The following is an 11,683-nucleotide window of genomic DNA, read 5'->3' as shown; positions in this document are numbered from 1 at the left end:
GACCAGTTGTTCCCCTGGCCCCACCTGCCAGCCCAGGGAGCCCTCCTCTGGGAAGCCCTCTCTGCCCCACCTTGTTCCAGGTTCCCGATGGGGTGGCCTTGGCACTGCTGACCCAAGACAGGAGGGGTGGTTGTCGCCTGAGTTCCAGGAAGCAGACTCCCACCTCCACCCTCTCCCCTACACGCGTTCCCTTTCCCTTTACTTTTTAAAAAAATTTATCTTTATTGTTGAAAGGATTACAGATGTCCCCCTTTTTTCTCCCATTGACCCCCTTCACCCTGTACCCACCTTTTTTCTCCACTCCCTTTCCTTACTAGCCTCCTCCTCTAACCCCTCAAATAGGCCTGCCCCTGGGATCCCTGCGTTCACCTACAGTCACCATGGGCACTGCCCTAGGAGCCCTGCATCTATCAATTCGGGCCTCTTGCTCCCTTCCTGGCCCTGTAGGCCGTTCCCCACATGCACCCAGAGGACCCGGTCAACACCCATCCCATCCAGGCAGGCACACATGTGTCTCAGGGCCTGCACTGGCTGTTCTTTCTGCCTGGAATGCCCTTCCCTCAAATATACCCCAGGCGCCTCCCTCACCTCCACCAGGTCCTTGCTGAGATGTTCCTTTCCCAGGAAGGCCTTTCCTGGCCACCCTATTTAAAGGGACAGTGCCATGTCCCTCTCCCCCACATCCACTCCTGATCGCCTTCCCTCATTTGACTCTATAGCATTTATAGCCATCTGACATTTTATTATGTTTTTTTAAAATACATTTTTATTGATTTCAGAGAGGAAAGAAGAGGGAGAGAGAGAAACATCAATGATGAGAGAGAATTCACTGATCACTGGGGATCGAGCCCGCAACCCAGACATGTGCCCTTGACTGGAATTGTACCTGGGACCCTTCAGTGTGCAGGCCGACGCTCTATCCACTGAGCCAAACCAGCTAGGGCTATTATGTGTTTATTTTATTATTTATATATTTATGTTTAAAATATATTTTTATTGATTTCAGAAAGGAAGGGGGAAGGAAGAGGGAGATAGAAACATCAATAACGAGAATCATTGTTCAGCTGCCTCTTGCACGCCCCCTACGGGGAATTGAGCCCACAACTCCAGCATGTGCCCTTGACCACAATCGAACCCAGGACCCTTCAGTCCATAGGCCAACGCCCTATCCACGGGACTAAGCCAAACCAGCTAGGGCCAGGCCTGTGATTTTCGTTAAAGCTATCACACCCACCAATTCCAATTCAGCAGCCCAACTCCGGGGCCACCTCTAATGGTGAGCCTCCCAGCTGCCTCCCAGCCCCTAGGGCTCTCCACCTGATCTGATCTCCAAGCCCTGGATTCCCAGATCAGGGCTGATCTTTAGTCATCAGGGGTGGTGGCCTAGAGTCCCTCCCAACCAGGGTAAAGGAAGGTCAGAAGACCAGAAGCCCCGTTTATAGCCCCCCTCCAGCCTAGCCTGGCCTGGGGAGGGTCTTACCTTTTCATATGCTCGCTAGCCACTCCTTGGATGTAAATGGACATTCCCACGCTGAGACCTCCAGGGATGGGCTTGTTGTAGGGCAGAGTCTGTAGAAGGGGCTGGGTGAGGGGCCTTGAAGGCCATCTGCCTATTGAAGCCTTTCCCCCTCCGTGAGAAGCCCCCTGCTTTTTCCCTTAAGCAAGGGGGAGGAAACTAAGGGGTGAGGGTTCAGCATGAAGATGAAGAAGGCTGAGAGTTTGGTATGGACATAAATAGCCTGAGTGACAGGTGGGTCCCCCAGAGTCAGTATTAAGTAAATTAGACCCAGGGGCAAGGTGGGTGCCTCTGAAGTTCAGGGTGAGAGTAAATTGGTGTATGGGGGTCAGGGTGGAGCTAAGCCAGGCCTGGGTGAAGGCCTGGGCCCATATCTCACCGGGTTGTAGGTGGGCTGGTAGCCGGGTGCAGGGACAAAGGCCATCTTGAGAGTCTGGGCTGGTGGCTCGTCCTGTGAGAAGAGCTGCAGGAGTGGGAAATGGTGACAGATGCTGGGTGGTAGCTGCCTTTTATACCCGAGGAAAAGGGAGTGGCAGGCAGGGCAGGGTTCATGGGGTCCATCTTCTGAGCATCCCAGGCTCACATCTTCTTCTAACGTACCCTCTGGTCTCCCTTCTCTCACCAGCCTCAGTGGTAACCTGTCAGAGCCCAGATCATTGGGCCAGGCCTGGGGGGACTCAGGTCAGGGACCCCTCCTCTAGAACATTCTGCAAAGAGAAAGTGCTAGTGAACTTTGGCCCTGCCAGTGCCTTATCAGAGGCCATAAAACTCTACCTGGATCTTCGTTAGCAGAGGGAGGGTAAGGTCAGGGAGGTTGGGCAGGGCAGGGCTGCAGGAGTGGCCTGGGACAGATGGGCAATGGGAGCAAGTGAAAGCAGGGAGGAACTGGGTGCTCTTGACGCTCCAGGAACTGTGAAAGGACCTAAATTGATTGTGTGCCTACTACATGCCTTCTCCATGACTTGCTCTTGTATACTCAGTGGTTTAAATCACAGACTTCTGCAGCCAGCAGTTTGGGGTACAAATCCTGCCTCAGCCACTTCCTGGCTGAGTAATCTTGGGTCAGTGCCATAACCTCAATTTGCTCATTTGCTCGTCTGTAAAATGGGGATATTAATAGTATCAATTTCACAGGTCCTTGAAAGTAATCACTAAGTTAATAAATGCTCAGAACAAGGCTTGGTATATAGAAGGCATTAAATTAATGTTTGGTCTCTTGTACTCATTCCCAACATAAATCCAGGATGGTGGAATTATATGGATATGGATGAGAAAACCTAAAACTGAAAGAAATGACGCAGTTGGCTAGATAACAATGGCACCCTCACCAGACTTCAGCGCCAGATCCCAGTAAGCAGTGAGAGGGGGTCAGGCGGGGTGAACACCTCCCTCGAGCTGTACCCCTGCTTGCTCCATTCGTGCCAGACTTTCTTTGGCCCTGCCCTGTCCACTGCCAGCTCTGCATGGTCATCACCTGCCTGGCTCCCATTCCCATTGGTCAAAGCTCTCTTCCCAACCTTCAGCACAACTGCCAACTGTGGTCCACGGATCACAGTGCATATTAGCTCCTTCCCACTTCTCCCATCTCCAATAAGGACACCAGGTTCTTGACTTTGCTTTATTGTTCGTGAGGTGAATGTATGGCCCTGGACATGAAGAAATCAATGTCATGGAGTTATAAACTGGGAGATTGGGTGAGAAGGCAGCAAGGTGACCATCTTTACTATTCTCCCTCTCTGGGGATGAGGAAACACAGGCATAAAGTTGGTCAAAGCCAGACCCCAGGCCACGGCCTAGGACGTGGGGGCTCTCAGAGCTTGGAGAAGGTGACACCCTTCAGTTCTTTCTTCTCCATCGCTGCCTGGACAGACTTAACGATGTCCTGGGTTTGCAGCATGCTCATGTTCCAGGATGTCTAGATAAAGAAGGCAGAGAATAATGGAAGGATAGGGCAAGACTGGAGTTGGACCAATGAAAAATGGGGACATAGCAACACACCAATCAGAGGAAAAGGCCTGCAGAGGTCACTGAGCTCTGATTGGTTGCTCTGGGATCAGAGAAGGGTTGTGATTGGTCAGATGGAGAGCCTCACCATGTAATTGAGGCCCTCGGCCACCGTATGGTCGCGGGAGTAGAGCAGGTTGATTTTGGTGCCCTGAACTGCCACGGGGCTCTTGCTGGAAATCTCGGCCGCCAGGTTGAAGGCTGCGTCAAGCATGACCTCCTTGTCTGGGAATATTCGGCTGCAAATGAAGGCCATCCGGAATCGGGGTCTGAGAAGGGTTCTCTACCTTCCCTCCCGTATTAGAAGTGGCCAATCACAGTTGAAAGCAAAAGATACCCCACCTCCTCCCATGAAATGGACCAATCAGGGCACGATCTTCCAGAATAAAAAACTGACCACTCAGAGAGAGGAAGCCCCGTGGAATCCATGAATAAGAATCCACAGGGACCCAGAGAGCCCCAGCCAAGCCTGGCTGGCCCTGAGGTCTTCACCAGCACCGGTGCACCCTACCTGACCAGCCCACTGCTCAGGGCCTCGTCAGCCATCATCTTGCGGGCGGTGAAGGCCAGCTCATTGACCAGGCTGCAGGAGGGCAGGGTTATCAGGGGCCAGCGGTCATCCCAGGTCCAGAGATGCCCTTCGGTCCCTTCCCCCAGGTTTCCTTACCCACCTCTGATTCCCGATGACTCTGGGCAGACGCTGCAGCGTTCCCACATCAGCAGCCAAACCCACATCCACCTCCTGCGGGGAGCAATCCCGTCAGTTCTTGGTCTCACTTACAGTAGAGGTCTCACTCCACCCCTCACTCAAATGCCCCTCCCCTCAAAACTCCATTCCATTTCTTTCCCAAAGGAGAGTCCTTCGGCCAGAATAGAGTCACCTTCCAATTCCTCGGCCATCTCAATTCTCCCGGGTCTGCCATGTCCCTCTCCCGAGTGAAGTGCTTCTTAACCGTGCTTAGTTCACCGCTTTACTGCATCCGCGGGCTCCATCCTGCCTCCCACCCTCTCAGGCACTGACTCCATAATGCAGCATCCCAGCCTGCCCACTCCCCATACTTTACTCACTCCTGACCTCACCTGGACTGCATGTCCTACCCTTTAATTCCTCCATGACCAAGCCTTACTTCTTAAGGGTCATTTCTGATGAACTCTTCCATGAAGCCGTCTGGGCTCATTCCAGGCCCTCCCTCCTCAGTCCCACCTCCTTAGCCTGCACTGCCACTGCTCTGCCCTGACCCTGCCGCTCATCGGCCAGCATTAAGCAGGACTCAAAGAAGCAGAAGCTCGGGAGGATGACTCACCTTCACCTGAAAGAAAGCATCCTGGGCACAGTACCGGATGTCACAGGCGGTGATGAGATCCACACCTGGGAGGTAGAAGCCCGGGACACTAAACAACCATAAGGACCAACCCTCCGCCCAGGCCCAGGGGTTGCAATTTGGTACAAAATCCAACTAGCAACAGATCTGAGCTGGAGGCCATTGGCTGAGGCAGAAGGGCAGCAACCAATAGGCACCCAGCCAGAATGAGTTCCGGAATGGGGGTTGTAGACTCACCTCCGCCAATGCAGCCCCCGTGGATGGCTGCAATCACAGGTTTAGGGCACTTGAAGAAAACAAGAGGGGCAGGGTCAGAGCTGGCCCAGGAGAGACGGACAGAAGGCGTGCCTTCCCAGCCCCCCAGTCACCTTCTCGATGACGCTGAAGGTCTCTTGGTACCTGGCGATGAGGCTACGTAGGTACCAGCTTATTCGAGCCACATCATCTCCTTGAGGCTGAAGGAGGTCTGAAGCCATGTCCACCAGGTCAATACCTAGTGGGGAGGTGTGAGGAGGCTCAGGAAGCCTCCCACTGCCCCAGCTAGAGGTGAGAACCTCAGCTCAGGCTATTTGAACCCTCAAACTACCGTAGCAGTGGAGAAAGCAGCTCACATAGGGCCTAGCAAGGGATGGTGAAATAAAAGTTAACCTTTACTACTCACTTTTTCCTCACAACAACCCTATCAGGTGGGTCCTATTACTATCTCCATTTTATGGGATAAACTGAGGCACGGGGAATTTAAGTCAGTTGCCCAAGGTCACACTGGCTTGTGAATAGTGGAACTGCGATTTGGAACCCAGAACTAGGGGTCATGCTTTTCACCATTACGCCAGACAGCCTGGCAGTCAGGTTTTGATTTGAGCAATCGAGTCAATGCTGCTAGTGTTTCCTGAGATGCAGCAATTCTGGGGGCTCCAACTGCAAGACAATCCCAAACCTGACCTTTGCTCCACTTGTCAGTGTCCATGACCCCTACACTCTGGCTACCATCCTGCCCACTGTCTTCATGCTTCCACCTCTGCCCCCAGTCTGCTCCCCACACGGCCAGAGGGAACCTGCAGACAATTCAAGGCTCTCTCTTCCTTCCCAACCCACTTACTTAGAATAAAATGCAAGGTCTTTGCCGATACCTTACCAGCTCAGCACAAATATCATTCCCAACCTATTCCTTTGGGCACACATGGCTCCAACAGTTCCAGTAACACAACACATTCCCTCTCAGGGCCTTTGGGCCTTCTGTTCCCTCTGCCTAAAACAGCCCTTCCCAAGGACTGATCCCAAGACAGATTCCATCTCTGTCCAGGACACAGCTCAAAAGTCACCTCCTCAGAAAGGCCGGCTCTGGCTAAATAGCAGCCCATCACCATCCATCTCCTTCCTCTGCCTCTCTCCTGCACGGCTACCACATAATGTGCTTACCTCACTTAGTGCCCATCCCCCATCTAGGGTGAGAGCGCCAGGAGCTGGGGAATTTTTATCTTTTCCACCTCTGTATCCCAGCAGCTAAACAAAGTCTAGTACACAGTAGGAGCTCAATAAGTGAATACAGACAATTCCTGTCCTCATGGAGCCGTCCTTCTACAGGAAAGACAAACACGAAAATACATTTTGTCAGATGATGATAAATGCTAAAACTAAAGAAGGACAATGGAATGGAAAGTGTGAGTGTGCAGTGAGGACTACTGCAGTGTTATATTGGGTGTCAGGGACCCTCTCACTGAAAAAGTGACATTTGAGTAAAGATGTGGAGAAGAGGCCCTGGCTGGTTTGGCTCAGTGGATAGAGCGTCAGCCTGCGGACTGAAGGGTCCCAGCTTTGATTCCGGTCAAGGGCACATGCCTGGGTTCCGGGCTTGATCCCCAGTAGGGGGTGTGCAGGAGACAGCCAATCGATAATTCTCATCATTGATGTTTCTCTCTCTCTCTATCTCTCCCTTCCCCTCTGAAATCAATAAAAATCTATTAAAAAATAAAAGATGTGGAGAAGAGACAGGGAGCTACAGGGACATCCAGATAAGAGTTCCAAATGTCAGGAGCAGCCAGTGGTAGGAATGCCCTGGTCTGTGTGAAGACCATGGAGGAGGCCAGGGGAGCTGAAGTGGAATGAGCAAGAAGGAAAGTGGGAAGATTCAAGTTCAGAGAGGTGACTGGGCCAGCAGTGTGGGGCCTCCTGAGCCAAGGGGAGGACTTTGGCTTTTACTCTGAGATAGAGCTAAGGGAGAGTTATAAACAGAATCATCCTTCACTTTTTTCCTCCTCAGTTAATCATGCTCATCCTGCTGCCTGTCCTCTAACAAACTTGAAAAATCATTTCCACATACATCCGCACCCCACTCTCAGACTTTGTTTCCTCCACAGCTTGTTTAAATGAGACGGGAGGAGTGTTGGCTCAGGGTAGAGATGAATTTGTGCAAGTTAAATATGGCCCCAGCTGGTTTGGCTCAATGGATAGAGTGTTGGCCTGTGGACTGAAGTGTTTCAGGTTTGATTCCCGTCAAGGGCACATGCCCGGATTGTGGGCTCGATCCCCAATAGGGCGTGCTGGAGGCACCAAATCAATGATTCTCTCTCATCATTGATGTTTCTATCTCTCCCTCTCTCTTCCTCTCTGAAATCAAAAAATATATATATTTAAATAAATAAATAGATGGGACCCCTGGTGTCCTTGTCCAGGTCACTTCATCCTCTGGGCCTTGGGTTTCTTCTCTGTAAAACGAGGGTAAAGCCCTCCTGAGAGCGGATGAGGCTGCAAGACTTCAAGGAGACAAAGCCCAGAGGCACTCTAAGCAGTGCCTGGCATTTAGGGCATCACACGTTGCTATTACAGACCCATTTCAGTGAGGCCAGAACCACCTGGATCAGCCTGAGCGCTTTTTCCACGCCATGTCTGAGAAGTCCGAGTGACTCACAGGAGGCATGCTTACTCCCAGACACGCCCAGCTTGGCCCCTTGTGATCCCTGCCTCCACTGGTTTTTCTGGTTTACCTGTACTCCCTGGACCTCAGACACTGGCTTTTACAACCCCGTGAAGTAAGGGCCCCTGACCAGAATACAAGGTGTTCCCCTCCACAGAAAGAACCACTCCCTGCAGTGAAGTCTGCCATCATATTCTCTAGTGAATCTGGAAATGTTCCAGGTATCATTCATAATCACAAATAAGAGCTACATCACAAAAGTTTTACATGTATTGATGTTTTATGCATCTGCACTCATTGAATCCTCACAGAAACCTGAGCTGGGTGCTATCATCTCCCTTCTCTTCAGATGAGGAAACTGCAACACAGAGAGGTGAAGGGATGTGTGCAGGAGGCACCAGGGGGAGGTGGCTGGCTGCTGGGACCAGAGCCCTTGCTTTGAACCAGCACGCCAGGTACCTGTGTTACAGTCACTTAGTGGCTTATCAGTTACTTAGGGGACTCGGCAGTCAGGTAGTTCCAGGTCAGAAATCCTAGCTCTGCCACTTACCACCAGTGAGAACTAGGCATTTCTTCCTTTCTCTGGGCTGGAGTTTCAGCATATATACTAGTAAAATGGGGATGAGAACTGAACCTGTCTCCTAGGGTTCTGGGGAGAATTAACATGTGTGAAATGGGTTGACACCTCACACCTCACAAATGCTACATTAAGTATGGGCTATTTCTTTTCTTTTCTTTTTGTTAATCCTCGCTTGAGGATACTTTTTCCATTGCTTTTCAGAAAGAGTGGAAAGGAGGGAGGAAGGCAGGGAGGGGGGAGAGGGAGGAAGAGAGAGAGAAAAACATTGATGTGAGAGATACTGATTGGTTGCCTCCTACATGTACCTGGGGCACTCTGACTTAGGTATGTGCCCATGACAGGGAATCAAACCTGTGACGTTTTGGTGCACTTGCCGCCACTTTAACCACTGAGCAACATTGGCCAGGGATTCACAGTCTTCTAAAAGATGCTTGCATATTATTCCAACATGGTGGAGAGTAAAGGTGGGCTGGTCCCTCTTCATTGAGGAGAAACCTGGATAACTAGGTGCTGTGAGTGCTGAGGAGTGAGATGGCTTTCTGAATACAAGCTTCATTCTGACCAAGAACTTTTTTTTAAATCCTCACTCAAGGATATGCTTTTTTATTTTAAAATATATTTTTATTGATTTTAGAGAGAGAGGAAGGGGAAGGGGGAGAGAGAGAAACATCGAGTGGTTGCCTCCAACACATGCCCCACTAGGAATCAAACCTGCAACCTTTTGGTGTATAGGATGATGCTCCAAGCAACTGAGCCACGCAGCCAGGGACTGATCAAGAACTTAGAAATGTCTCCACCTCTGATAATGACGATATTCTTGTTTTATGTTCTGAAAAATTTGCTCTGGAGTTGGAAGGCATTATGGGATGTGCATCTGAAATGACTACGGCTTGGTATCCAAGGGCCTGAGGAGTAGGGCTAGGCAGAAGGGCACAGCACTGCTGCTTAGGGCAACCCCAGCTCAGCGGTGCCGCCTCCAACTCCATGGGCCACTTCAGTGTCTCCCTGCGGCCATGCTGCTGCTGGGCCAGGGACCAGGAGCAGAGGGGTTGTAACTGCAGCCCAACCTCTGCTCCTCAGCGGAGCCCATAAGCAAAGTCAGAAATCTTTATGTGATGCCTCACTTCATCTCACAGATGACAACTATGTGCTCTGGTTGGACAAGATACAAACAGCTACTGGACAGCACAGGGAAGATTCTAAAGAGAGTTGTCACTTAAAAAAAAGTTCTGGCACTGAGGGAGTTACCAGTTTTTTGTTTTGTTTTAATATATTTTATTAATTTTTTACAGAGAGGAAGGGAGAGGGATAGAGAGTTAGAAACATCCATGAGAGAGAAACATCGATCAGCTGCCTCCTGCACATCCCCTACTGGAGATGTGCCCGCAACCAAGGTACATGCCCTTGACGGGAATCGAACCTGGGACTCTTCAGTCCACAGGCCGACGCTCTAGCCACTGAACCAAACTGGTTAGGGCGAGTTACCAGTTTTTAAAGCGTTTAGCCCAAGGCGAAGCTGAAGTTGTGCTTGTAGAACCAGAAGACAGAGTCAGGGTGATCCCAGCTGCAGAAAGTAAGGGAGTAAATTCCACAAAGGAAAGGAGACAGCCAGAGAGGGGAGCTCCAAATTCTGTGTATAAACTTTGATCAAATTTATTGCTGATCTATGAACCATGCAAGCAGCCCAAAAGATTTAAAAGCTGATCCCAACTAAGCTGATAAAACAGGAATCTCAACACTCTTTGGAGTTTTATAGTAGCATCCAAAGTTTCCACAACATCTTCCAATATCCCAATATCCAGGATACAATCCAAAGTTACTCCAAATACAAAGAAAAATAAATATGAGACCTATTTTTTTCAAAAGAAAAGATAAAAAACAGAGATTGACCTAAAGGTGCCCCAGATGTTAGAATAAGGAGACAAAGATTTCAAAGCAGCCATTACAACTATGCTCAATGGCACAAAGAAAGATATACTCATGATAAATAAAAAGACATGAAAGTTCAGCAGAGAAATGGGAAATATATAAAAAACCAAATGGAAATTTGCAAACTCTAAACTACATTATCAGAAATTGTAAAATTCACTGGATGGTCTTAGCATAATAGAGATAAGAAAGGAATCAGTGGATCTGGTCAATGGGAATTACCATCTGAGGAACAGACCTGAGGGACAATCAAAAGATCCAAGAGACATGGAAATGGAAATCAGTTCATGTGTGTTGGGTAATTACATGAAAGCACGTTATTATTATAACACACTTTACTAACAACAACAAAAAAAGATTCTCAGAGGTTAAGGACCTTAAGTCATGTTCTGTCATGTTCAGTTGGACTAATTTCTAAATTTGAATATTTTATTTTATTTTTTAATGTTTTTTTATTGATTTCAGAGAGGGGAAGAGAGAAAAAGAGAGAGAGAGAAACATCAGTGATGAAAGAGAATCACCAATCGGCTGCCTCCTACATGCCCCCATACTGGAAATCGAGCCCACAACCCAGGCATGTGCCTACCCTAGAATTGAACCATGACCTCCTGGTTCATGGGTCAATGCTCAACCACTGAGCAACACCAGCTGGGCTGAATTTGAATGTTTTAAATTAAAATGATAAAAGGGGAAGTCAGAAGCTGCTGAAAACCCTAATTAACAAGCATTGCTCATATTGAAACATATTTTTCTCCCTACCTCACCCGAGGATATTTTTGCATTGATTTTTAGAGAGAGTGGACGGGGGTGGGGGTGGAGAGGGCAAGAGAGAGTATGCCAAGAATAGTAATTGACCATATAAGTCCTTTTAAATCTGCTTTGCTGGAATTTCATAGGGAATCTCCAGACTGACCTTTAGCCCCGTAGGGCTAAGAAGCCAAGCCACATAGTTGTCACCAGCATTTGCTTGCAATACCTATTGATTTGGGTGAATTCCTCAGGTTCTCAAGGTTCTTTCCTTTTTGTCTCCCAGGAAAGCAACCTTTGCTCCTTATCTGGAAAAACTGATGTGAACCATGGAAGTAGGGTACCAGGCCATTTTTTTCAAGGGGCTTTTATCAGTTTCCAAAGTCAATAATAATTCTTTAAAACTTTCTGGTGACACCTGAGTCTGTGCATGTCTATGTAAAAAATGACATTCCAGCCCTGACCGGTTTGGCTCAGTGGATAGAGCGTTGGCTTTCGGACTGAGAGGTCCCAGGTTCGATTCCGGTCAAGGGCATGTACCTTTGGTTGCGGGCACATCCCCAGTGGGAGGTGTGCAGGAGGCAGCTGATCGATGTTTCTCTCTCATGGATGTTTCTAACTCTCTATCCCTCTCCCTTCCTCTCTGTAAAAAATCAATAAAATATATTATT

At 49.2% G+C, this 11,683-nt stretch overlaps 2 protein-coding genes across 2 annotated transcripts in view; both read right to left on the bottom strand.

Moving 5' to 3' along the window:
• The window catches only part of LGALS4 (lectin, galactoside-binding, soluble, 4), an 8,288-nt gene extending 5,268 nt beyond the window's left edge, over positions 1–3,020 (bottom strand). Inside the window, exons 1-3 of the mRNA XM_015571068.1 lie at positions 1,896–3,020; positions 1,481–1,569; positions 1–47 (exon numbers count right to left, since the gene is read on the bottom strand). The exon at positions 1–47 is cut by the window's left edge and continues 200 nt beyond it. Of these exons, the coding sequence (XP_015426554.1) occupies positions 1–47; positions 1,481–1,569; positions 1,896–1,940 (181 nt within the window). The 5' untranslated portion in view covers positions 1,941–3,020. The remainder of the gene's footprint in view (positions 48–1,480; positions 1,570–1,895) is intronic.
• A 100-nt stretch (positions 3,021–3,120) lies between these two features.
• ECH1 (enoyl-CoA hydratase 1, peroxisomal) overlaps positions 3,121–11,683 on the bottom strand; it is a 14,054-nt gene continuing 5,491 nt past the window's right edge. Inside the window, exons 4-10 of the mRNA XM_006774650.2 lie at positions 5,211–5,335; positions 5,080–5,128; positions 4,825–4,889; positions 4,192–4,262; positions 4,032–4,103; positions 3,609–3,759; positions 3,121–3,431 (exon numbers count right to left, since the gene is read on the bottom strand). Coding sequence (XP_006774713.1) covers positions 3,327–3,431; positions 3,609–3,759; positions 4,032–4,103; positions 4,192–4,262; positions 4,825–4,889; positions 5,080–5,128; positions 5,211–5,335 — 638 coding nt within the window. The 3' untranslated portion in view covers positions 3,121–3,326. The remainder of the gene's footprint in view (positions 3,432–3,608; positions 3,760–4,031; positions 4,104–4,191; positions 4,263–4,824; positions 4,890–5,079; positions 5,129–5,210; positions 5,336–11,683) is intronic.

This window comes from Myotis davidii, unplaced genomic scaffold (assembly GCF_000327345.1).
Source record: "Myotis davidii unplaced genomic scaffold, ASM32734v1 scaffold1608, whole genome shotgun sequence".
Classification (NCBI taxonomy): Eukaryota; Metazoa; Chordata; class Mammalia; order Chiroptera; family Vespertilionidae; genus Myotis; species Myotis davidii.
Note: the sequence above shows the minus strand (reverse complement) of the source record. Positions and strands in the feature narration are given on the sequence as shown.